Source organism: Arvicanthis niloticus, chromosome 1 (genome assembly GCF_011762505.2).
Source record: "Arvicanthis niloticus isolate mArvNil1 chromosome 1, mArvNil1.pat.X, whole genome shotgun sequence".
In the NCBI taxonomy this organism is placed as follows: domain Eukaryota; kingdom Metazoa; phylum Chordata; class Mammalia; order Rodentia; family Muridae; genus Arvicanthis; species Arvicanthis niloticus.
In genome coordinates this window covers 69,869,108-69,895,128 of record NC_047658.1, presented here as the reverse complement: position 1 = coordinate 69,895,128, position 26,021 = coordinate 69,869,108, and the positions used below count along the sequence as shown (strand labels likewise).

General features: G+C 49.6%; 2 protein-coding genes across 3 annotated transcripts in view; both read right to left on the bottom strand.

Annotated features, from left to right (window-relative positions):
- Positions 1–1,191: 1,191 nt before the first annotated feature.
- Positions 1,192–14,496, bottom strand: Ucp3 (uncoupling protein 3). 2 transcript variants are annotated; one of them, XM_076938799.1, is made up of 7 exons: positions 14,246–14,496; positions 7,991–8,149; positions 7,285–7,486; positions 6,890–7,090; positions 5,839–5,940; positions 5,265–5,445; positions 1,192–2,739 (listed from the first exon to the last, which is right to left on the bottom strand). In XM_076938799.1, the coding sequence occupies exons 2-7, from the start codon at positions 8,114–8,116 to the stop codon at positions 2,625–2,627; spliced, it is 927 nt and encodes a 308-aa protein (XP_076794914.1). In that variant the 5' UTR covers positions 8,117–8,149; positions 14,246–14,496; the 3' UTR covers positions 1,192–2,624. The 2 variants fall into 2 exon arrangements, with proteins under 2 accessions (XP_076794914.1, XP_034373986.1); XM_034518095.2 differs by having other exon boundaries at positions 1,193–2,739; positions 7,991–8,209; positions 14,246–14,494.
- Positions 14,497–17,246: 2,750 nt separating this feature from the next.
- Positions 17,247–26,021, bottom strand: part of C2cd3 (C2 domain containing 3 centriole elongation regulator) — a 94,533-nt gene continuing 85,758 nt past the window's right edge. The window contains exon 33 of the mRNA XM_034498349.2: positions 17,247–18,004. Coding sequence (XP_034354240.1) covers positions 17,855–18,004 — 150 coding nt within the window. The 3' untranslated portion in view covers positions 17,247–17,854. The remainder of the gene's footprint in view (positions 18,005–26,021) is intronic.

Here is a 26,021-nt window from a genome sequence, read left to right as displayed (position 1 = left end):
CAAAATCCTTTCGAGCCAGGCTTCGTGATATGCTCTTGGCACCTCAGTACTTGGAGGGGCAGAGGCAGGAAGATCAGTAGTTCAAGGACATCCTCTGTTACATAGTAAATTCAGGCCAGTCTGAACTACATCAGACTGTGTCAAAAACTAAACAAAGAATACCCCCAACCTCCCAGATCTTCTTCCTCCTTCCCCTGCTCCCCGTTCCCACCTCCTCCTCTCCTCCATCTATATAATCTCCTCTTCTAATAACATAGAAATTAATATAGAAGACAGTTTCCAGCCCCAGGAACTTCCGGGAGAGAGACCAGGAAGTCTCTCTTGAGTGATTTGCATATGTCGGTTAAGTCAACAGAAAGAGGATCTTCTAAGTACAGATTTTTGGATTGAAGGCTGTGAGGGACATTAAACCATGATAACTTATTTTGCTTTTAGTTCAACTATCTCCTTTGTATATGAAGATGATCTCAAGCTACAGTTGGAATTTAGGAGGATGCTGAGCCTGGCCGAAGGAGGAAGAAATGACATTACTAAGCTCCTCCTGTACTTTAAAAAAAAAAAAATTATTTATTTGAATTTTATGTGTAGGAGTGTGTGCCTGCATGTGTGTATGTGCACCATGCAAGCAGTGCTCAAGGAAGACAGAAGAAAGGGTCTGATCCCTTTGACCTGGAGTTACAGGTTTTTGTGAGCTGCCCACCATGTTCACATAGAAGGGAGAGGCAGGCGGATTTCTGAGTGTGAGGCCACACCCTGGGGTTTGCCAGAGAGATGGCTCCACAGGTAAGAGCACTCATTGCTCTTGCAGAGGACCAGAGTTTGATTCCCAGAACCCATATCAGAACCAACCAACCTCCTAAGAAGCAGGAAAAGACACTGTCACATGTATGGCAGTGTAAGACAGTTTGAAAGATGTGCACTGTCTTAGTTATTTTTCTGTTGCTGTGGTGAAACACCTTTACCAAGACATCTTACAGAAGGAAGGTTTATTTGGGGCTTACAGTTACAGAGGGGTAAAAGTCCCTCATGGTCAGGAGGCCGGGCAGCAGACAGCATGGCAACTGGAGTAGCTAATAAGAACTCACATCTCAAAACAAAAAATCAGAAAAACTGGGAGTTTTGGACTCTCCAAGCCAGTCCCCAGTGACACATTTCTTCCAAAAAGGCCACATCTTCTAAACTTCCCCAAGCAGCCACCAACAACTGGGGACCAAGTATTCAAATGCCTGAGACATATGGGGGACATCTCATTCAAACCACCATATTCAGCAAAACTTTTTATTTTTTTACATTTGTTTTTGTCTTTATTGTGTTTGTACATATGTACAGTCACCTGCATAGGACACTCATATGGAGCTCAGAGGACAGTTTGCAAGAGTCTGTTTTGTCCTTCCACCATGTGGGTCCCAGGAATTGACCCCGCTGAGCCATTTCGTTGCCAGATGCGCAGTCTTAAGCTTGGAAGTTGGTCCTGTTCTTCGCTCTCCCTTTTGCAGATGGAAGGCTGAAGTCTTAACAGGTAGCACAAAGGCTGTGCAGCCAAAGGCAGCGAGAGTGGGAGGAAGTGTGGGCAGGTTGGCCAGGAGCCTGACAAGTAGGGCCTGCGATGAGAAACTGCCCCAGAGATGGCAGAAGAGCAACTGTTCTCAGTCTCACCCTTGAGGTGGAAATTCTTTTACTGAGTCCTAACAATTCCCTAAGGATTCTGAGTCCTGCTACTTTGGACTGATGGACAGGCAGTGCCCTTCCCCCAGCCCTTTGATGTCACCTGGCAGCAGGTCCCCTGGCTTCAGTAACCCATGGCCTTTACCATGATGCCCAGGTGTACATGGCTTCACCACCACAAACTGCATTTTCCTCAAACTTCTTCTCTGGACAGAATCTCTCCTAAAACATTGTCCTCATGTTTACATTTGTAGACAGGTCTTGCTAGAAAGTGCGGCCATGCCTGCTTCACTTTCTATCTTCCCAACACCCTGATGAGGCAGACTGGGAAGGACTGTTATCCACTGAACACGCTCCATCCTCCAGTGTCCTCCGTGGGCCCAGCAGGATGCATTTGTACAGGGTCAATGTGATCTTTTTCCTTTCTCATTTTCTGCAGAATCCTGATGGAGTCTGCTTGGCAGACTCATAATGGAGGGGCGGAGTCATCTGGTGACTGGGAAGGCTAAAGTCACAGCTTTGTGCTGAAGCTGAGGGGTCCCTCCAGCCATTTTGTTTGATTCAAGGACAACACAGTGGGCAGATCTTCCCAATGCCTGTGGCCTTTTCTGTTTATTATGTGCCATTTAATCCTGCATTTCAAAGGGGTTGGCTCTGGTTTTCTTTGTTGTCTCTTGCCTAAATGTTAGGCATCCAACCGGAAGGGTTTTAAAAATTAATATAATTTATTTCCCATCAGGTCAGTGCAAAACAAAGGTGTTTTAGGATGAAACATGGAAGACCAAAAGTCTCCTCCTCTTTTAGTTCAGTTTCTCAAGACAGCAACAGCAACAGTGCAGGATTCCTTAATGTGGGTGGGCCTGCAGCCCCTGGGCAGAGAGGTTTTGTTCTGTTCCAGGCAGCCTTTTTTATGAGAAAAGTACCATGTGGTACTTTTCAAAATGGAGATTTTGCCTTGTTCAAAATGGAGATTCCCGCAGTACCTGGACTTTCATTAAGGCCCGCTTCAGCTGCTCGTAGGTTACAAACATCATCACGTTCCAGGCTCCCAGCCGCAGAAAGGAGGGCATGAATCTGAGGAGAGAAACAGCTCCCAAGTGAGTGAAGCAGATTGGGAGGCACAAGCACACCTACTATGTTGTCCCCATGCTGGCCGAATGAAATGTCACAAGTCTTTTCTGAGATCTGTTTCATCTTTGGTCTCTGTACTGAAGTGATCTAGGCAGAAGTTGGGATCAGAAAAGGAAAGAAAGCTAACTTGTTAAGGCAGGTTACTGTGTAGGAAGTTAATTCTCGAGGTCTGTGTGCCCACACTCCTGGCTGCCAGTTCCTTTGTTAGTTACTGAGGTCAGAGAAGCTGAGTAACTCAGACCACAAAGTTGGTAAATACCACTGTAGGGTTGAGACACACTGCCTGGCCAACTCATCCCAATGCTAGCTAAGGGCTTTGGGCTCATTTGCATCCAGATTTCCACCCAGAGAAGGCCCAACTAGGGTTCAAGAAGTGGATTGGGGGTGGGGTGGAGGGAGCATGGCACCAGATTCAGCTCACCTCCAGAAAGCTCTTTGGGCCTCTGGAGTACCTTGGGAGAAAGTGTCTACCTGTCTGTGCTGCTCAGAGGAAGGGAGGAGCCCATTCTCTGGTCCCTCATCTCAGCCACTCTGATTGTTCAGGCCCCTCGATTCCTGCCAGACTCAGCAAGTTACCTTGCATGCTCTGACGATGCCAGGCCCTCTCCTGTCCCTTTACGCACATTGCTTTTTCCTCAGCTTGGACTGTTCCTTATCTGTTTCTGGCCTGGAGGGTGGTTCTTCATGCTGCAGGACTCAGTTGGGCATGGCAGCCACATGCCATGACATTTTCTTTGTGGGAAGGGTATGAGAGGCCTTACTGTGTAGCTCTGGCTGGCTTTGAACTCAAGGCAACACCCCTGCTTCAGCCACCATACATAGCTGGTCATGGCTGTTCTTAAACCTTCACAAGGACTGTGGCAATGTATCCAAATTCTGGAGTCTAATCAAACCTGGGCTAAACTCCTAGCTCCTCCAGCTTCAGGTGCCTCATCTTGAAAGTGAGGACAATAAAAGCTGGGGTCTGACATATGCCTGTGATCCTGGTACTTGAGAGACAGAGGCATGAAGATCAGGAGTTCGAGGCCAGTTTGAACAACCTGAAACCTTGTTTCACAGAACCTAAAATAAGAGTGTGTAGCAGTAATCTCCTTACAGGTTAGTCACATGGTCACGTGAGTCAGTGGGGGACAGCACTGTTCCATCAATGTCACCTACTTATCTGTGACTCTTCGAGAGAGCCAAAGGCCAGAGCCTGGCACACAGTAAACTGAGGCACTAGCTGAAGACACTGAGACAAGCAGTATCAGGTGACACGTTAAGTATGTTAGTCCCAGACAGAGAATCTCCAGTGCCTTCTGTCTGTCTGTCGGGTTCAACTTAACATCACACACCAGAAAAGACCTGCTAAAGGCCTTGAGGTAGGAGCCAAGCAAAGCCCTTCCCACTGGGATGAGCAGCACCGCAGTGGGTGTGGCCTCAGAGCCAGGGCCCTGCCATTTTGTGATCTTGGACAAGTTACTATTTTGAAGTGCAATGTAGGAGCTACTACCCAGTTCAGAGTGTTGTTGTGATATACAACGTATATAAAGTACCTTGGCTCTCGGGATGCTAGTGAGGAACCTGCACGAGTGAATGCTTGCTCTGTGGTTGGATCCTCAGATGATAAAAGATGGATGAGCCACCAGCCTTAGCTCCAAGGGGCTTGTGAACTAGCATGAAGATGAACTTAATTTTGTAAAAGGTGGAATTACTCTGTAAGTGGATCAAATGGTATTGCTGAGGCTCATGGGAGGAGGGAAAACTTACGTGTGACAGTGTGAGGGAGGAGCTGGCATTGGAACTAGTCTGCAAATTGGCTAAGATTTAGATTGTGCAGATGTTGAGGGAAAGGCATCCTAGTGGGCTAAGGTGATACTGCAAAGGAGGACGCCCTTGGACTGAACTTGACCCCTGGAGCCATGTAGAGGTTGGGGGAGGGAACCAACTCCACAGAGTTGTCCTCTGACCCCACATGTGCTGCAGCAAGGTACCCAGGCACATATCACACACGCGCACACACGCACGCGCATGCATTATGGTGATAATGGTAAGTTTTTAAAGGATAGGCCTTCTATGCAAAGGCACAGGAACCCTGAGTGTTGGTGTAGTAAATATGGTGTTTCTGCTGCCGTGACTGTGGTGGTGAATGGTCAGGGCAGCAGGTGGGGGAAAAAACCTCTTCTGCCCAAAATATTTGAAGACAAATAATAATTTTACATAGCCTGGGCCTACTTCTTTCTTAGTAAGGCTTCTGTTGTAAGTACTTGGGATGGGGTGTGCCTACAGTGCAGTGCTCAGAGGAGAGCCAGGAGGATGGAATGTCGTGGTCACTCTTGGCTACATAGTGAGTTCTAGACCAGCCTGAAATTCATGAGACTCAGTCAGAGAGAAAGAAAAAGGCAGAGAAGAAGAGAAGAAGAGAAGACAGGAGAGCAAGAACCCAAGTTTTCTGGAAAGCATGCTGGTGGCAGAAGGTGACAGCTTACCCTTTGTAGAAGGCTGTGGGGCCCTCCTGGGCCACCATCTTCAGCATACAGTGTAGAGGGCTGCGGTACCTGCCTGGGGGAGCATTCATGTATCGGGTCTTTACCACATCCACTGGGGAGGCCACCACTGTGGCACAGAAGCCAGCTCCAAAGGCAGAGACAAAGTGACAGGGGAAGTTGTCTGTAGAAGGGGAGGGAAGAGCAGATTCCAGGGCTGAAGCAGGTGTACATATGGCACAGATGTGGTCATTGAGTCTCCAGTGTAACCTTGACTTTCTGGAGCAGTGCTCAAGGATGAGCTCTTGGTTAATGGTGGAAGTTAGCAGGACTTACTAGTCAGCAGCTCTGAGTAAGAAAGCCACAGACTTTTTTTTGGGAAACTGAAGTCAGTAGGCAAGTAACTGTCACAGATACACTGAGTCTGGTGCTGGCCCTAGAACCCAGGGCTCTGCTTCTGGCCTAGGCCTCTTTCCTCATTACAACCCTGAACTGGGCCACTGCTCCTCTCTCTGCCTTTTTGGAGTCTCTGTTGCCTCTGGGTGGTACCCACTCCTGTTTCCCTACCCACTCTCACCAGTGAACAGGTGAGAGTCCAGCAGCTTCTCCTTGATGATGTCATAGGTCACCATCTCGGCACAGTTGACAATGGCATTTCTTGTGATGTTGGGCCAAGTCCCTGTTAGGAAGGCAGCAGGGACTGAGGAATGCAACGCTCCCTGGGTACCATGTCCTATAGCAATGTCTCAGCCAGGGGACCATACCTCAGCCACAGATCCCACCTTTCCTTCTGGAGTTATCAGCTTTTAAACCCCCTGCATCTTCACAAACAGAAACACAAGGTTTGGCTACATGTGGAACATAATTTGCACTCTGTCAAAGTTTCAACATGCCTTCCTCAGACCCAGGAAAGGGGAAGGAGGAAGGAGGCTGGGCCCAGGACAGTGACAGATCATGGCAGGGCCCTAGGAGACAGGTTTCACTGAGAAGAGGACAGGCTGGCCATGGTTGGGACACCAGTGAGGGACTGCCTGGCAGCACTGTGACTGAGGTGTCCTGCCCTTAAACAACCACAAGACCATTTTTCTCCTGCAAGGGATCATGGGAATGGTGGTCTAAGTGAAGGAGAGATCCTGGCATTTGCCAAGGGCTAAACACATAGGGAAGTCTACAGTCTTCACCCCCAAGGAAGTCTCCTCACTCATCTTACCACAACCGGCTCCACAGCTGTGCTGCTTCCTCCCTGCCTCGCTCTCTGCTCTCTGTCCTCTGAAGGCCTTCCTTCTTTCTATTTCTTGGCCTTTGAGACCAGGTACTTTTTAGAGCCAGCACGGCCTTTCCACTTCCTGCCTGCATTCTGGCCCCCTGCCTGTGGCATAAGCTGTGTTGGCCTCCTTAGATCTTCTGAAATAAGTCCCTGAGAAGTGGATGTCCTGTGTTCCTTTCTGACTCTCTCCCAGGGTGGCCTATGCAGGTGATGACTGGTAAGCTGGACAGTATTTGACATCCTGTGGCCAGTGTGTGGTGTACTGTATTTGTAGTGTTCTCATGATGTTGAACCATGCTTTGGGAATTCCTCCTTTCTGGATTCCCTGTCTCAGCCCTCAGGGAGGAAAAGCCAAGTTTACCTTTCCACAGGCCCCTGACCCCTTCCTCCCTGGCGATGGTTCTGTAGGCATCCATAGTCCCTCTGTATTTCCTCTCGCCTCCAGTCCCCAGGCGTATCATGGCTTGAAATCGGACCTTCACCACATCGGTGGGCTGGGCGCAGGTCACTGCCATGGCTCCCGTGGTGCAGCCTGCCAGAATCCTGATGGCGACGCTAGAGTCTGGGGCAGGCAGAGAGAACTAGGAGTCTCTGACACTGTCAGAATCTCACCAGTGTCTGTCATCAGCTTGCCCCTCCCCTACTCTGCTCGGTGGACAACTCCATGTCCTTGACCCACACTCCAGCTGCTAACCAGGTTTCCCACCCCTGGGTGTCCATGGGTGTTCCTCGGTGTCCTCGGGTGCTGGCACTCACGGTCCGCTCCCTTGGGGGTGTAGAACTGCTTGACAGAGTCGTAGAGGCCAATTCGAATGGAGGCAAAGCTCATCTGGCGGTGCAGGCCGGCGACCAGCCCGCTGTAGGGGCTGCGGAGACCCTCCGTGCGCACCATAGTCAGGATGGTACCCAGCACGCCGCGGTACTGCACGCTCTGCACCCCTGGGTTCTCCCCTTGGATCTGGGGAACAAGAACAGGGCCTGAAGAGTTGATGGGCGGCCTGGGAGGGCGGGGCTGTGCGTGCAGGATGCCTGTAGGGTCTTGGGACTAGCACGATTATCAAATCAGGGTGAAAACGGCCAAGTCTGCAGCACGCTGCGGTTCACAAAGCAGTTCTTATTCGGTGTAGCATCTTGGTCCACCCACACACCAGAGGGGCGGGTTTGCTTTCCCTGTCTAATAGATGGTTAGAGGCTTACTCACGCTCACACCGTTACTTCCTTACCTTTAGTTTCCACTTTATGGTTTACATAGCAGGGCTAAGCAGTAAAGAGCCCTGCCACCTCATGTCAAGGTATTTGGATTGTTTGGTCCCGAGGGATGGTGGTGGGGACCAAGGCAGGCTAGGGGGCGGCCTTCCCTTAGCTGTGTGTGAGGAAGAGCATGTTGGTACATGGGCTGATGCTGTGTATGTAGAAGCAGCCCCTTCCTCGTGAATCACAGCCATTGGCCAAAGGCACCCACCTGCAGGCGGACCTTGGCAGTGTCCAGGGGGAAGGTGAGGAGGTCAGCAAAGCAGGCGGCAGTGCCAGCCCCCAGGAACTTCACAGCTGTTGTGGGAGGTACTTCTGACGGCTGAAGCCCAACCATGGTCCCGGAGGATGGACCTGGTTCCTTTGTTGCCTATTGAAGTTCAAAGAAAGAGGATGCCTGGCAATCCTTTGCTTCAGTTCCAGGAGGAAGCTGCAGGAGATAGACCAGGGGAACAGATGGGGTCTGGGCTGCTTGGCTCTGTCTCGTTTCCAGAGACCCACAGCACTCTGAAGGGGCTTTACAAAGTGAGAAGCCTGGGTACTGTCTCACTTAACCTGCCTGAGTTTGGTTCATATACCACACCTAACAATCCCTGTCACCTTTGCACAGAGGCTTAAGGAGGTATGTTGGGGGGAGCAGATAGGGCCTGTGGTATTATCACTGAATAGCTAAAAAGCCGACGTCTTGGTAGGCAGCAGGCCTGGCCTTGACTCTGTTCTCCCAGGGTTTTGATGCTTCCCCACTGATCAAGCCCCTCTGAGGTGCTTCATGCCTCTTTCCCAAACAGGGGAACATTCCTTGTGACTCAAGGAGATACTTATTCATCCTGGACTAAACAATATTCCTTAAAAGGATGCCTGAATATATACCACTCCCGTAGGGGACTGGACTTAGGGCCTAGTGTAAGGCAAACCTCTACCACAGAGATACATACCCAGTACTCTCTATTATTATTTTTGAGACAAAAGTTTCATTAAATTTCCCAGGGCAGCCTTGAACTTGAAATCATCTAGCGTTGAGCTCTTTACTGCTGGGATTGTATTCCTGCGCTGCCATGCCTGGCCTGGCTGTACCTTCCTCTGTATAAAAAAGGCAGATTCTCCTCAGTGCCAGTTGCCCCCATCTCTGTAAGGTTTCCTGATTGCTGGTCTGTTGGTGGAACCTGGCCTTAGTACTCCGCTGCCCTTCATTTCCCAATGGGTCTGGGGTCTGAGGTCTGACACACGAACGCTTCTGCTGTCTAGGGTGGTTTACAGCTGCTCTGCATGGCTTGAATCACGCACCCTCTCAAGTCACTGAGGAGACTCTTCTCAGCTGAAGACAGAATCAGTTAGTCTTAGGTCAAGGCAATACACAAACAATGCCAGGGCAGACATGTGTCTGTCTGTCTGCATGTGTGCATGTGTGTGTGTGTGTGTTGATGTGTGCACTTTCTGCTGGTTACCCAGGAGATCTTTTGAAGTGAAGGGCTTGGTTTAGCCTCAGGTATGCTGGGAAACTGGCACACCATCATGGGTGGCCCTATGTTCTTTTAACTAGGCTTCTGTGCATCAGGCCTTCTGTATTGAGGCCATCTCTTGGCAGTGCACATCTACTGATTCACCAACTCAGATACTCTCTTGGTGTGCTGAAGTCCTACACCCTTTAATGGTCCATTCTCACGGCCAGGGCCAGGGCCAGGGCCAGGGCCAGGGCCAGGGCCAGGGCCAGGGCCAGGGCCAGGGCCAGGGCTAGGGCTAGGGCTAGGGCCAGGGTCAGTCTCATAGAATTGTAAACAGTGTGCACTCTGTTCCCTATGGGGAAACAAGATTCTGGGCCAGTGGTTAGAAAAATCTGGGCTGTGGTCCTGTCTTCTAAGGCTTAGCTTAGGTGCATTTACCCTTTCTTGGGTCAATGAGGATATATGTGTGTGTGTGTATGAATATAGATATGCCTATCTCATTGATATATATCATTCATTTGATAAATATACATATAATATATAAATAACTATATATATAAAATAAAAATATGTAAAATTTCAATTCATTAATTGGAAACATTCAGGTATCAAAGGGTAGGAACCAGGCCAGGTGTCTTATTTTAGGTATGCCATATATATATATTTTTTTCCTTTGTGATGCTTCTTCAACTTATACTTCCAGAAACCAAGGACTCAGGCTTGCTGTCATCTCCTCCTGAAAACTACTGTCAATGGGAAGGTGGTGTTGTGCTAATTCATGTTGAGTGAGTGACTATTGACTCATCAGCTATTCCTTGCCCACTGTACTAGGCATGGGTAAGGCAAGATACAGACGGAACAGGCTTGGTTGGATTTGTCTTCAAGGAGCTTGGTTTGTAGTGAGAAAAATGAATAGCTAGTGAAGGGAGCGGGGACAAGTATGTGGGATGTGGACTGAGGCTGGGACCCACAGCTGCTGGGTTCATTTGGACGCCTGAGTCCTAGTGTAGAAGAATGGTTTCTGCCCCGAGGAGGGGTTGAGGTAAAACTGAAAATCATTTCATGTTTCTTTCCCCCCATCTTTCTCTTTTGATAGGGTCTCTTGTAGGCCAGGATGGCTTCAAATTCTCTATGAAGCCAACGACAACTTTGAACTTCTGATCTTTATGCTAGTCACTTCCCAAGTCCATCACTACATCCAGTTTCCAAGGTGCTGAGGATCAAACCTCGGGCTTTGTGTATGCTAAGGTGAGCTGCATCCCCAGCCCTGACTGGATCTTAAGGACCACTAAACTCGACGGAGCTATACACCAACTCAGGAAAGTTGGGTCTAAATAGCAGAGGTAGGAAGTGGTCTCCATTGGAGACCTACATCCAAGCCTTTATCTGTCACTCTCCTAGTTTTTAGACAGTCCACTGACTTCGCATGTTATCAAAAGCATTTTAGCACCTTGGTCAGGGCTCTTCGTGAGGGCTCCCCTTCCCCCACTTTCCCCCACTCACTCACTGAGCTGTAGTCTCATGGGAGCTCTTGGGTTCCATCATCTGGAATACAGCTCTCTCAGGCACCTGCAGATTGCCTCCTCACCACCTTCACATTCCTCCTCAAAGGCTGCCTCTTCAGAGGTCCTTCCCTGAACTCAGTATCACTCTCATGCCATGGTACTGATCAATCACCCCTCAGCTTTGTCTCTGATGCCCTTTCCCACTTGGATGCCCTGTCTCCGAGAACAAGGGCCTCGCCCATCCAGAGTGCTGTATTTGTCGGAAAAACAGATGGTGATATTATTGGAAGGTCTCCTCTTATATCTGTTTAACTCCGTCTTCATGTCCTGTCACTGAGCTAAGCCAGGGATTCAGCCTGGTAAACGCCAGCACAGGCTGAGGAGACCCCATCCACACAGAGCTCTGTGCTTGGCATCCCAGAATAAAAACCCGTGTGTGTTTATCTGGAGGGTCTCCAGAAGGCTTTGAGGGCTGGCTTAGACAGTGCCCAGAAATAACTTAATTCAAGCTGTACTGCAGTCAAGGATGGGGAGGAGATATCAAGAGGGGATAAAGAAGGGAAGAGCTGACCTTTTGCTTGTAAGGGAACAAGAGGATCAATGCAGGCTAAGTCTGAAAGGGTTTTTGGGAGGTAGAAAAAGGAGCATGGCCCCAGGGAGGCAGGGCCTGAACGTGTAGAGTAGTGGTTCTCAACCTTCCTAATGCTGTGCCCTTTAATACAGTTTCTCATAGTGTGGTGACCCCAACCACAAAACCATTTTTGTTGCTACCTCCTAACTGTAATTTTGGTTACTGTTATGAATTTTAATGTAAATATCTGTTATGTAGGATATCTGATACTCATCCTCCAAAGGGGTCACGATCCACAAACTGAGAACCACTGGTGTTGGTTCTGTGAAAGCTCAGAGCAGGAGGGCCTGGCCACTGGGCTGTGGAGCCCCTGCAGTTGGGGACTTTCCACATGTCATCTCTCGTGATCCTCAACACCTGTCAGGAAGGGTAGCTGAGCCTTAGAGACATTAGCTTGCTTGGTGTCACCAGCCCCTGGTGTCCAAGCCTGTGTTTAGTCAATTTTAGGTTCAAAACCACTTTGACAAAAGCAGGGCAGTATTTAAATCCAGTTTACAGATGAGAAAATAGAGGCTTAAGATGGAAAGATGTTGGACTGAAGAGATGGTTTAGCGGTTAAGAGCACTGACTGCTCTTCCAGAGTCCCTGGGTTCAATTCCCAGCACTTACACGGCAACTCACAGCTATCTGTAACTCCAAGATCTGACATCCTTACACAGACACACATGCAGGCAAAACATCAATTCATATAAAATATGAATAAGTAAATTATTTTAATAAAGGATGGAAAGAGGTTGACTGACCACTGGTCACAGGACTCCAGTCTGATTGTTCTGATGGCCAAGCAATAAAGCTGTCTTTGTTCCACCACCTAAGGTCTAGTCAGTGTGGTAATCTGGCTCCTCAGGGTCCTGCCTTTGTTGAGCATTCACAGCAGTTACTAAATGCTTCATAATGCCAAACATGAGTCTGGAGAAGGCTGGGTGACTACCAAGGTCCACTAATCATATGGAATTCAAGGGCCCAGAGAGGCTTAATTAACTCTGTGCGGGTAGGTGTAGTCAGGCCTTGGCTCTCCCAGGCTCTTCCTTCAGCCTGTCTTCTTGTCTGTCTGAGTTGTAAACTGAGACAAGCCTGAGGAGGGGACAGATCCTTTGGAGATTGAGGCCTGAGGCCCAGAGCCTTTAAAGCCAACTTGGCCGAGGAACAGCAGTCCAGGCGTGTTTAGAGAAATACCCTCCAGGTGCTCAGGCCTCATTCCCCTTTGCCCTACAGAAGAGCAGCAAGGCCTGGCTCCTTCCCAGCAGGGAGGCACTGGATTCCCTTCCCAGGCCTGGAATGTACTGTGGGAGCAGCTGGCTCTCCTCATGGCATCCTAGTAACCTCTCTTCTCCCAAGCCTTGAATTGGCTCCGGAGAGCTAGGCTTCTGGGTAACTTGACAGCCTGAATCTAAGGCTCTTGAATCTGGAGAGGCCCTTGGGGTAAGTTCTTCAGAATCTCTTCTTCAAAGCCTGTCTGGGGACACTCAGGTGCTGGTAGAAGAACCCTGTGTTCTGCTCTTCTTTGGAGAGAAACACTGAGATTAGACAGGCAAAGGACCCATGTATGGCCACTGTTCGGGACTGTGACATCAGAGTCCTTTCTGCTAGAGGGAACCTCAGGCGGTGTTGTGTTGAGCCAGGTCCTGCAGAGGGCACTGAATGCAGGTTTCTCCCCGCTGAGGCCAGGTGCGTCTCTGGAGTTTTTGCTTCCCTGTCAATCAGGGCTTCCTTCTTGTACCCACTTTGTCCACTTCTGATCCTACGAGGCAATCCTCGTAGCATTGCCTCACTGTCTGCGACTGTTTTCTAGCTCTGTCGGAGCCTCCAGACAGGGACGAGATCAACTTACCCACCTTCTCTGTGAAGTCTGTTATAGGGAAGGCCCTAAGTCAGAGCAATCTTACCAAAATGAGGAGGCAGGAAATGAGGTCAAAGATGACCTCAGAACCCTTTGGTAGAGGGCTGTGAATGCCAAGGTTACACTTAGTCCAGTGAAAAATATGGAGCTGGGGCGGGGGAGCTGGGCTGTCAGAGCATGCTGGCAGGCAGCAAGGAGAGGAGGGAGTGATGGGGTTCTAACACCAGTGAGGGTACTGCTGGAAAGGTGCTCGCAAGAGACACTGAAGCCTGAACTTGGTTAAGAGCTTGCAATGGGTGTACCCAAGTTTTGAAGGCGTACCCCCGAGCCACCCATCAGAAATAGAAAAGGATGGGCAGACATACTTGAGTATGTGGTGAGGCTGCAATGACCAGCACAGTAGGAAACTCCCTGAGGTCAGGGCTTCCCAACCTCCTCCTTCCTGCACCTCAGTTGTTATTTGAGGAAGCCTGTCAGGCATCAGACCTTTGCCACCAGCTAGAGGTGGAAGTTGAGGAGAACAATCCTACTACTGGGGTACCCACAACATGAGATACTCTAGCCGACAGGGCCCATTCGTGTCTGCTGAGTGTGTCCTGCACTGTCCAACTCAACTCTCCCCAACAAAACATCTGCATCAAGGAAGCCACTGGACAGAGTGACCACAGGCTCTAGGCCAGGTTTCAGGCCAGAGGTGCCCTCCTCATCTCTACCCAGGAAGGGCCTCAGGACCCTTGCTGGAGAGGCCTTTGTGTTCTGTGGGGCTCCTGAACCTGAGGAGAGGGACACTTTTCATCTGACGTTTGTAAGATTCCAGCAGAGGAGTCAGCAGGACAAGAGAGTCCTGAGGAGTCACACAGATATGGGAGTCAAGGTCTTCCCCAGGGCTGCAGCTCCTTTATCTTTTACCAGGCGGGAGCTAGACTACTTTACTCTCTCTCACACTGTGGTGATTCCTGGCAGCTCCTGGCTGTGAGTATCCATGGAAGGGAGAACAGGCAGAGGAGCAGGGGATAAGGGAGAGCTGAGGAGAGGTATGGGGTCTTACCTGTGAGTCTAGCCAAGGTCAGGTAGTGTAGGGCACCCTAAGGCTCCATTCCATTAGGTAGCAGCAGGATCTGATGGCCCCTCCTCACCATTCACTGCTCTCTCTGCTGCCTCTGGCTCAGCACCGGCCTTATGCACCAGCTGACCTGAAACCTAATTCTGAGACGCTAGTTGACAGTCTGATCACTTGACAAGAGGCGGGCTGCAGGGAGGGGACCAGTGAGTTCCAGATCTGGTTTAGTTTCTGTGACCTGGGGCTCTTTAATGTGGCTCCTTTGAGCTTTCAAGAAGGGCTACCTTGGTGACCAGGAGATGTGGTGTGTGACAGCACTTGCCACCTTTAAGAGCCCAAAGGTCAAGGTCTCAGGACAGGGGCTGTCCACGATCCTGCGCAATGATTATAGGCATCACTTCTTCGAGACCTGACATTCTCCTCCAGAGAGAGGAGAAGATAGGGCAGTTTGGTGCCAACATATGCTTGGTATTTTAGGCCCATCACTTCTATTTCCCATATCCCTAGGAAGCAGGTATTACTAAAGCGGGATCCTAAACTTAAAAACAAAGGAAAACAAATGTATTTTGCATAGCATGCGATTTGCCCACAGAGAGCACCCAGTGAGGTTTAGTACAGTCAGGGTGACCAACCGTTACATTCTAGTTTGGAACATTTTCATCATGGCTCAAAGACAACAGACAGACAAACAGACAAACAAACAAGCAAAACCCCACCCAAGTCACCCCCTCCCAGCTTCAGGCAGCCTCTCCTCTTTATTCTGCTCCTTAATTGGCTTGTTCTAGATGTTTCGTTTGAGTAGGATCTTACGGAATGTATGGCTTCCTGTGGCTGGCTTCTTTCACGGAGGTGTTACATACCCAGTAGATACATACTGTGTAGAGCCCTCCCGTATCATTGCTTTACACAGAAAACTGAATGTCAAGGACAGTAACTTGCCAAGGTCACACAGCTAGAACAGGGCAAGCCTGACTTGCCGGTAACCTATAACACACTTTGGCTCTATCTGCTGCAATCATTATTCCTCATGGCATATGGCCCTTGGCATGGGCGTGCTGGGGCCAGAGTGAGATGGGGCAGCGTGAGCAGAGTCCCTTGCAGCAAGACTGTTGGGTGGTTTGACTGCACACAGCTGAACCTGGGAGCCAGGTGACATCGAAGGGAGACTAAAAGGAGAGGGGGGAGGAGATAGGGTGGAGAAGGTAGAGGACGTTTTGAACTTGAGCGCAGAGCCATGGCAGGGTGGGTGCTGTTACATCTAGGTTGTGTTTCCTCTTTCTTGGACCAGGCTATTAATCTGGAGGTGGCCAGGACAGTGGGAGCCGTGGGGGTGGAGGGTCTACAAGTTGAAGTCAAACTAGAGACAGTAGGTTCTGGAGAAACCCAGAGGGAGGAGAGCTTGGCTGACTAGGCCTAGCTAGAGTCAAACCTCTGCTGGAAGTTTTAAGGTTGGCTGCTACAGTCTCTGGGTCACCAGAAACACTGTTTCCAGGCATCTGTTGAGGGCATGTATAAGGAAGTCGGGGTTCATTCTGGTTGTGGTGATAAACGTGTTATACAACTTGTCAAGTCAAGTCACCTCAGAGCTATCACTGGGATGAGAGATTGGTAAATAACACACTGCTCATGTCGTCTGTTTCACACGGTCACCTTGTCTGCAGCCCGCCCTCCCTCCTGTGGCCCTCTTCTCACTTGACTCCTTCAGGTTATTTACAGGAATGGGATTTGGCAGTGATCTTCTTCACCTGAGGCTTTACCCCTTAGGCCTGGAACCTAGAGGTTTCTTACCCCAAGGGATGTGGAACTCCAGGTACTGGAAGCTCTGTTCTGGCTGAGTGGGAGGCCTGGGGCAAGGCCAGTCTCTGGCTAGGGACTGGGTAGGTTTGCAGGGTGAAACTCCAGGAGCAGAGATATGAGGGCAGGTTGGGCTGAGGGTTCACAGCTGGCCCTTAAGCTGGAGTGCTCTGCCTTCTGGGTACCCAGCGGGCTTGCCTCTACTAACTCACCCGGTGCTTGGGAAGAGTGGGAAGGGCTGACATTTCTCAGGCTTCCATTGTGTGCTAGGTGCCAGCGAAGCATCTTCAGAAATGCCCCATTTGATTTCCACAGACTGGATGAAGCCAGCGTCTAAGCGCCTGTGCCTTCCTGATGAGGCCAGAGCCACAGACTCAGCCAGGCTGGACACTGACATGGCCCAGAACATTCTCTGGTTCTCTTTGTAGCTGTCCATGACCTGGCCCATTCTCTGGGCTTTACCCTAGTACTGGTTTCTTTCAGGGATCCTTCCCTGGATGCAGCAGCCTGAGACTGCCCGAATTCAGGGCACTTACTGGCTGTACCCTGCTTTGGTCAGAGCCCCTTATCTCTGGGTATGGCTGGGTCCTGATGCACTTTCTACCTATACAGAAGCTATGTATCTGACTTCCTTGGCCTGGAGTTTAACTGTGGGAGGGGCATCATAGAAATGTCGTGAGGATTCAGAGAAATGACACACAGGGGTGACAAGCAGGGCCCTTAGGTAGCTCCTTTCAGCCTCACTACCCAGCTGGTACTGGACATCTGTGCCCCTTCACAGTCATCCTCAGAGTGCTTTGTCTATGGTAGCTGTCCAATTGGCTGTGTTCTGACAGAAGTACCCTCCTGAGTAACACAGGGAACCAGGTCCTGGTCGGACTTTCACTGTACTGAGAGATTTAAAGGGCCATCAGAGGAAAAGACAAACCAACCAAGCAAGCAAGCAAGCAAGCAAGCAAGCAAGCAAGCAAGCAAGCAAGCAAGCAAAAGCCCAAACCACCAGGACACTAGTGTCACTCTAACATGGGCCAATCTGACACATGGAAGAACTTGGAAGTCTCATGGCGACCCTAGTCCCGTGTTGCAGATGGCTGAGTGATGGTTGTACCCTTCTTTCTGCAGCTGAGAGTACAAATGAACTCCAACACCTTTTCCCAGTGACCATCCCCTCCCCAAAACACTTTGTGTACACAAATACAAATGCCAGACTTTATTAAAACAAAGGCAAGAACAATGAATTTCAGAGCTGAGTAAAAACAAACATTACATTAAAAACATGGTTAGGTTTCAGATAATTGACTACAGTTTTAAAGGAGGTGATTCCCCTGTTCTATTGATTAATTCAATACATCATAAAAATAATTTATATCTATAAAATACCTCATTCCCAAACATACAAGCTGGACAGGGCCCTGGAATTTTCTCATCTGTGCACATACTTCGTGCTTCTTCCAATATTTACGGCAAAAATCACCTGTCCTATTCAAGCAGAGAGTGGGCTTTGGTCAGCAGTAGGCTGTGTCAAGGACACTGGCTTCTCTACTCAGAGAAGCCTCCTTAGGCCCCACAGTCAGAGATGAGCACGCCACTTTGGTGCTAGAGTATCATTTCCAGCTGTCGCTTCTGTACAGAAGGAAGCCAAGGGCCTGGTAGACAGCTGCTAGTGGCTTGGGACACTCCTCTGGTCTTAGCTGATTAGGTCTCAAGACACCCGTGGAACAGAGTGACGGTAGTGGCCTGAGGATGCTGAGGGAAACAGACCTGGTGTCTTGCAAGCTGAACCGAGCTGAGGCGCTGTCTCCCTCAGGCTTCATCAGTCTTCTGGGAATACTGGGAAGAAAATATCCGTGCAATCCTGCGAGTCTCTTCCTCAGGAAGGTTGGGAGGGAGGGTGTAAGGTCTGGGGCGACAAGGTCTTTGGGCAAGGGCTCCCCTGGTGGCTTCACTCTTATCCTGAGAGAAGGAAGTCAGCTAGATTAGTACTGAGGATACAGCATTGCAGTGAGTGATTTTGGTCCTTTGACTAACATTTCTCCAGGTACCTGGTTTGCAAATACCTCACACACCCTGTCTTATGGACCCCTTGCTATGATATCACAAGGTAGGGGTACCTTTCTCCACACAGGTCGGGTGCAATTACTTCAAGGCTGTGCAGTTCTGAGTGGCAGAGCTGAGGTAGGTGGGAATCTCGCTTGAGCAGCCATCATAGACAAGGCCATGTGCTCATTCACTTTCCCCTTTTCTGTATTCTGCTGGGTTCCTGTGCTCAGGGGCTCAGATCTATATAGCAGCGAAGCCACCTGGCAGATTAAGGCCCCTAGGGTGGGGAAGAGACAGCACAGAAAGAAGTGGAGGCTGTTACCACAGGCGTGTACTTCACAGTGCACAGCCGGCCCTATGGGGAGATCTTCTTGTCCCCAAATCCATGAGCCTTTCCCATGCTGGTGGAGACTCTACCACCTGCCCCACCTCCCCAGCCAGTACCCTGTAAGCCTGCTAACAGGAGACAGGTCTGGCTCAAGAAGCTCCAGGATGAGCACACTCAGAAATCCCACTGTTCCTTTCTGTAGAGCAATACATGTCAAATGGAGGCAGAAGTGAACAGAACAGCTCCTGGTTCCACAGCTCAGAGTGAAACAGGTGAGGCACAGTGGAGTAAGGGGAAGAGAGCTGGGTATCTCTCTCTAGTTTCCTAACCATGACCAAGGGGGCTGGGCAGATAGTCAGTACTGTCCCTGTCAGTCCAGATCTCTAAGCACTGAGGGAAGGTGGACAAGCCGAGCAGGTCCTTAGGCAGGCCTTCCTGGTGACCAAGAACAAGCTGTGTCAGGCTGGGATGCTTGGCAGAGTCTGGAGGCACAACTGTGTTCTGGGGAGGTCTAGGCTAACAGGAAGGGTGTTATTTTTGGTTTGCAGTTCTTCCTTCTAAAATAACATCTCAGGCCAGGAAAGAGCCAAGAGGCCAGTGTTGCCCTCTGCTCCAAACTGGGCACTTGTGAGGGCACGGACTAGAGCTTCAATACATAACCCCAGGCAGGCCAGGTCAAGATGAGGGCTTGGAAGCTAGGAGACCAATGCGTGGGAGGACTGGGTCATGAAGACCTGGGTTACAGCATTTGGGAGGAGACTGCCTCTGCAGCAAATGCCTCGTTCCTTCCACGAGGACCAATGGCCATGGGCTGCTGTGTGTACATCCTCTGGGTTCTCTGCAGGACTTCTAAGCTTCTGTGTGCCTTATCCCAAGATCCTGAGGGTCTGGTGTTTACAGGGGACACTCGTCCCATTTGGTGCTCTGGCTGTAGCAGCCGACAGATCTTTTGGGTCACTGGTTGTGGTTTATGCTACCTATTCTTTTATCCTCTGCTCCGGTGGAAGGGAACTAAGAGGCTAAGCCACATGGAAACAGGTCCTGACCTTTACTTATGAGCTGGGTCTCACTGTGTACCTCTCATCAGAGGCACTGGTCTTTGATCATTTGCCAAATCCTAAAACCAGACCTTTGTTAACCTGTTAGAAGTTAAGTCTCTACTTTGGAGACTTGCATAGTTCTTCTTAGTTCATGAAACGATCATCAGACTTCTGCTGGTGGCTCATCAGGCCTCCTATAAGTTTAGGACCTACTTTCTCTGATCAGCTCACGTGGACAATAAACAGACATGGCTCCTGCCCTCACGGAGGACTCAAGATAGAAGAGAGGTAAACACTGACCTGCCCAGCTGTCAGAGATGAGGTTTGGAGCTTGGGAACATGGGGAAAGGAGCCATTAGTAAGCTGAATCAATTGGTCCGGGAGGCTTCAGTGAGTTGGGAGCTAAGCTAGCTGAGTTTCATTGGAGCTGGGGTAGGAGTGAGGCCAGCCACAGGAGGAGGGACATACGCACAGCCTATAGCTGCCATGGGGTCCTATCATCCTTGGAGCTGAAGCTAACATGACTGATTCAGCCAACCTTCCAGCATCCACACCCAGACCCTGTGGACCTTATCTGTATAGCCCAGGCCTAGGCCCAGGGCAGAGGGGGTGGAGATACATATGCTCAGTAGTACCTGTTGGCTTTAAAAGGGTTGAACAAACATCTTGATTAGCAAGTACTAAAGAATCTCTTTATCAGAGTTGTTACAGCACATAACCCTGAAGGTCTGGGCAGAAGGAAACTGTCCAAGGAGGGATATATATCCCCACATGCACCAGCCATTCCTCTATACACTACCATGCTCCTGCTTACGGGAGCTGCACAGCAAACAAACAAAACAAGCACTCAGCAGCCTAGCACGTGCTTTGCAGCTTCTATCCACCCTCTCCTGAGGATGCAGGAGAGGCCCATATGGCAAGTGGATCATCAAGATTCAGGGATTCTTTAGGGTCTGGACAAACGAACTATATGTGGATGAAATCCCCGGAAGGGAACTTCAAGGAAGGACTAGAGAGAAACATGAAGATGGAGTCTGAAAACAGTATAAAGGGAGAGGATGCCAAATGGAGACTTGGCCTGAGCTAAGGTGCGGAGAGGGATTTCTCTGCTGACAGCAGATGCCAGGCTGGGCTGACTGCAGAACAGGAGCACAGGAGCGGGCAGACTAGAACAGGGAGCTGTTCCAGCCCCTGGCAGCCAGAGGCAAGGAGACCTCTGGAATCTGAGGCCGACCAAGTTACACAGTGAGACCCTGTCTCAAAAGCAACAAAACAATCAGTAAACAACAACCAACTAAATTAAACCATCCACACACCCACCCAAACAAGCAAACACATAAACAACAATCCACAAAATAGTCTGGGGGAAGTCTGATCTGTTCTTCTTTAACCTCAACAATCTGATCTGTAAAAGTGTGGTGTGTGTGTGTGTGTGTGTGTGTAGGTATGGAGGTCAAAGAAAAACTTTGTATAGTTGATTTTTTTCTTCCACCTTTGTGTGAGCTCTGAACCTTTTCCTGGTCCTCATAAAAATTTAAAAGTGAAATTTCTGGGCCAAAGGAATATGCAAAGAGAGTGAGTGCCTTTGTGATTTGCAGAAATGCTGATATTCTAAGACACACACACAAAAAGACTCTATAAGTTCTGAACTCTCCCAGTGAAACTTTATTTTTAAAATTTACAAATACAAGGGTTTTATGTATTCTAGGAGTGTACCCCCCACCCCCACTATATCATCTGTGTGTGTGTGTGTAGGGAGAGAGAGAGAGAGAGAGAGAGAGAGAGAGAGAGAGAGAGAGAGAGGCTGTCTGACTTTGTATAGGTCCCTGTGATGTGCTATTTGGTGTGCAGTGTGGTCATTCACTACACCTCCGAATTTACTTCATCATAGGCTAGGTGCTCCCGGGGAGTGGAGGGTGCAGGTGACTGCCTCCAGTCTTCTCAGAGGGCATGTGGTGAGAGGAATGGAGGGAATGCTGGTTTGTGGTATAGATGGCCCAACTCACTTGCTTACAACTAAGATGGTTTCTGTTTGTGAGTCTCAGTGTTCACTACCTAGCAGAGCTGGTAGAAAACTCTGGTTTTCTTTCTCTGGTCCACTATGAAACTCAAAATTCAGATCTCATGGAGGCAAATGACAGGTACACCAGGTAAAGCACAGGAGCCATGCTGGAGCTAGGGGTGACCCTGGCCAGACACCAGAGCAAAACAAAGCTTCTACTCTTATCTCAGGCAAGAAGCTAGGCCTCACAGGTCCTGAGCAGAACTAGGGTTTGGCAGCTCCCCAAGGCAGGCTTAGGGCTTGGCTAGGTAAGGGCTCCACAACTGCCCACAGGAGCCCAGGTGATCCAATAGGCTGGGCTCATGGCTGAAGCTCTGTTCTTTTCTAGAGCAGTACCCTTAAGTGAGAAACAACACTGGAGAGATAAGACTGAAGCTTGCAGCTGCCCTGCTCAGGTAGGCCGCCTGGACTGAAGCCTCAGAGGTTGTCTGAGGGCTTCTCACAGCTGCCACTGTGCTCAACTTTCACCCTCTTGGCTGGCTGCCTTTCTCTGGGCGGCTCCCACTGTCCTCTCCTAAGGTAGCAACAAGGACTCCCCAGACACTGAAGCCACCGCAGCTGACTAGGGAGAGGTGGGGAACAGGATACTCAGACCAGAGTCCCAGCCCAGCTTCAGCCCGGCTGGCCTACTCCAGCTCCCTCCCCATTCCTGTTAGCACTCTACCCACGGGCCGGGGCTCTTATACCCAAGTGTTCCCTCCTCCTTCTGAGAAGCCATTACTAACAGGCCCATGCCATAGGGCTCCTTCTTACACCACCACTGGCCCTCAGTTTCCACAGTGAAGGGCCCGGGAGAGCCAGATAGCCTGATTAGCCCACTAACCAGTGCTGACGAGTGCGAAGTTTCCAAAGTCCAGACTCCAGAGAGATGGGTCAGAGTAAGTGTCCGGGGAGAGTTCCCGGATCCTGCTGCTCACCAGCCGGCTCAGGTCTAGACAAGCACAGCACATGCCAACAGGTCTACAGGCCTTCCCTGGGAGGCACCTGTCAATTTGCGGTTTGGGTCAGGCTAGGTACCAGCCAGTCCTGGCTTCTTCCTGACTCCTGTACATCCCTGCCCAGGTTGCTCATCTTCTTTCCAAAGTTTCAGGTAGCCTTAGCAGAACTTTCCTGTGACCTTTAGGTCTTTTCTAGGATTCTGCAGACAGCTAGGGACTTGATGATTCAAAGACAATGAAACAGGTCACAATCTCTTGTTAACAAGAGGTGCAGCTCGGCCATAAGGCCTGGGCCACAGTCAGGAGGGCCCTGGACTTTAGGAAGTTCCCTTGGACCTGTCTCCTTTCTGGTTTGATCTGGTGAACCTCTTCTGGCAGGTATGCAAAAGGCCATAGTTCCAGTTAGGTACAGGGAAAGACACAGAAGGATGACTGGCCCCTTCCCCGGGGAGCTTGCAGATCCACAGCAGAGCTAGCTCTTTAAGACAGACAGACAGACAGACAGACAGACAGACAGACAGACAGACAGACAGGAGTGTGCCTGTTAAGCTGTCACCCATGCTGGAGCCCCTTCACCCACGTTCTGGAGAGTGCCTCCAGTAAAACTCATGGTTCACCAAACTGGACTTTGGCAATATTTGTGCTTTGCTCTGCTGTGGTACACCTATCTGGGGTGAGCAGATGTGTGTTCTGTCTCTCTAGGAAATGTTTTGCTACATACAACAGGAGGAGACAGAACACATGGGATCCACTAATGGAGACTCAAGACTGGACTTCTCCTCCCTTCCCCTCTCATTCTAAGCTGAGCATTGCCTGGAACATGCAATACTGAAAAAAGTCATGTGTTTCCATCAGATAGGCAATCCTGTCCCAAATCCCTGCTCCCACCTGCTTCAGCACACTTCCACGGCTCCACACGTGCTCTGATCCCACGCCCCTCTGACCCGGGGACTTCCTGCCTGCTCCTCTGAATCAGCATACCCACCTTCAGTTCTCTGGAAGCCTTTCCTTCCCTGGGGCTGAGAGCACTGGCTGCTCTTAAAGATCTCAGGTTCAGTTCCCAGCACCCACGTGGTAGCTCACAGCACTTGCGATTCCAATTCCCCTCTTCTGATCTCCATGGGCACCAGGCACACATGTGGTGTACACACATACACGGAGGCAAAACACTCATACTTCTTAACAAAATAAGAAATCCTTCCCTTGACTTCAAGAGTTGTCCCAGGCAGTCCTATTTCTCTGTTCCAAACTCAAAGCCATTATCATGAAATCCTTAATGACACAAGATTGTGTGTTCATCACACACCAATGAACCCATGTAAGTAAATAAAGCAGCACAGTAAAGACAGACTCTAAAAACCCACCCCAACCTACGCATTGCAGTTCTGTCAGTCCTGTTAATGATCTGCATGCTCGTACCTGCCCTTCTCATCTCCACAACCCAGAACAGCGTAGCTACACCCATCAGAAGTCGAGACAGATCATAAGGGTAGCTAAAGAATAAAGGCTACGTAACACGCAGGACAACAATGATGGAGACATCTACTTAATTTTTTTTCCCCCAGAGTCTATGAAGTTATCCTGAACTTCTGATCCTCATGTCTTAGGTTCGAAGTACTGAGATTACAGGCAGGCACTACCATGTTCAGTTTCTGTGGTGCTGAGGCTGAGGGACCCTAGTGAGACATCTCTAAAATGCTAAAATCCAATTTGGCTTTTATTCTATAGCCAGTGAAAATCATTTTCAAAATGAAGGCAAAATAAAGGAACCTGGGAGAACTAAAGTGGAGAGGCCTGGTTACCAGCAGGCCCACGAGATATGAAACCTTAAAGGAAGCCCCCAGGCTCCGGGGAACTGCCCCAGCAAGACCAGGATGAGAGAGAATGAATGCACGAGAAGAGCAAGTATGTGAGAAAATATCTAAGACTATTCTTTGCTAAAAGTCTTCAAAGCGAGGCCATTGTGTGTGTGCATGGTCTGCAGGAGCAGGTGTCCGTGTGCCCGAGGCTCATGGAGGGTGTTTTCCTTTATTGGCCTCTGCCTTATCTTTTCAGACAGAGCCGTCCACTGTGCCCTGCACACAGCTCGTATGTGGAGCTGGGGATCTGAACCCAGGTCACCATGCTTGTGCAGCAGGTACTTTTCCCATGGAGGCTATTTCTAAAACTTTCAGAAAGTTCAAAGTGTGAAATGATTATGGTGTCCCTGCCCAAATATGAAATCTAAAGCAAATGTAAGACACTCAACTCTGGTAACCCATGGAAAACTACTTCAGTGTTTTAAAATTTTAATTTGAAAAACAAATGTTTCTTTGACCTTTGGGTACCTGCATCACTAGTGTCAAACTGCATTCAGAGATGTTAGAGAATCTCTAACATCTGGTGTTTATTTGTGAGGAAAAGCAGGAAGCACTGCAGTGTGGAACACGTGGAACACATGTGCCACAGCAACCATGGCATCCAGAGTAGCCTTCCCATGATGCAGTGCAACTGACAATGTCATACGTGACATCACAGGCTCAGCTCAGGCTGGACTCTGACCTGGGAAACAGAAGGTTTGCTAGTGGATAAACAAAAGTGTAAAATCAGCATTCCTCAGAAACGTGTGAAATAGGTTTCTGTGAGGAAAAGCCATTACTTTTCCTTATGTTCCCCTACAGCCCACAACTCCCAGGCATTGGGGCATGTCAGTTCCTATTAACACACACTTGTATCAGAGTCCCCACACAGCTCCCGGGCTCTTCTAGAGAGCCCTTTCCCCCATTCCAGCTTCCATGCTTCCTCCCTTTGCAAACCTCTTTAAAACTGGCAAGGCTGTCCCTGTCTTTGCTACTCTGTTCTCCCTGTCCCCCAAGAGATAGCCTTGGCAGCTTGGATAAATATTTCCACCCACAAAGAACCACCTTCTTTGTGGTTTCACTGTGCCCTTGCGTACAGGGAGCTTCTAATAGCAACAAAGAAGACATGTTGATTCAAAACAATCGTGGCTACAAGGACTAATAACAAAAGGGTGTCTGTCCAAGAACTGATGATAAGGGCGGCCCCAGTCCAGGGCTGACTCAACAGTGCTGGGCAGATATCCTGACAGGAGTCTCTCTGTGTGAGGCTGCACTTCAGGGTATCCATTTGTGGTAGTTCTTGATATCAGGCACTTACGAGCAAGGTCCCCTTCTTTAAAATTTTCTACTTTATCATTAACATTGCCGGAGTAAGACATGGCAACTCCACTTGGTAAGTTTCACAACAGTACCTTAAACACACAGGCAATCTCAGGTTCAGCACCTGCAGGCTTCTAGCCAAAATCTGCCTCCTGGGGTTTCTTGGTCTGGAACCTCCCAGTGCTGAAACTGGGCAAACTGTGATGACACTGGCTCTCCTAACTGGGACCCAGACTGAAGTCCTAAGGACAGAAGTGGCCCCAAGGGCAGCAGCAGTGGAGCTGTGCTGAGCAAGCCATAAAGAGTGCCCTTTAAGGGAAGGGGGTTCTCATCTCTTTCGTCTCCCACACTCTGTGTTGAAAAGACCACAGACAGTCTGTCCCCGGGGAGGAACCACATTGCAA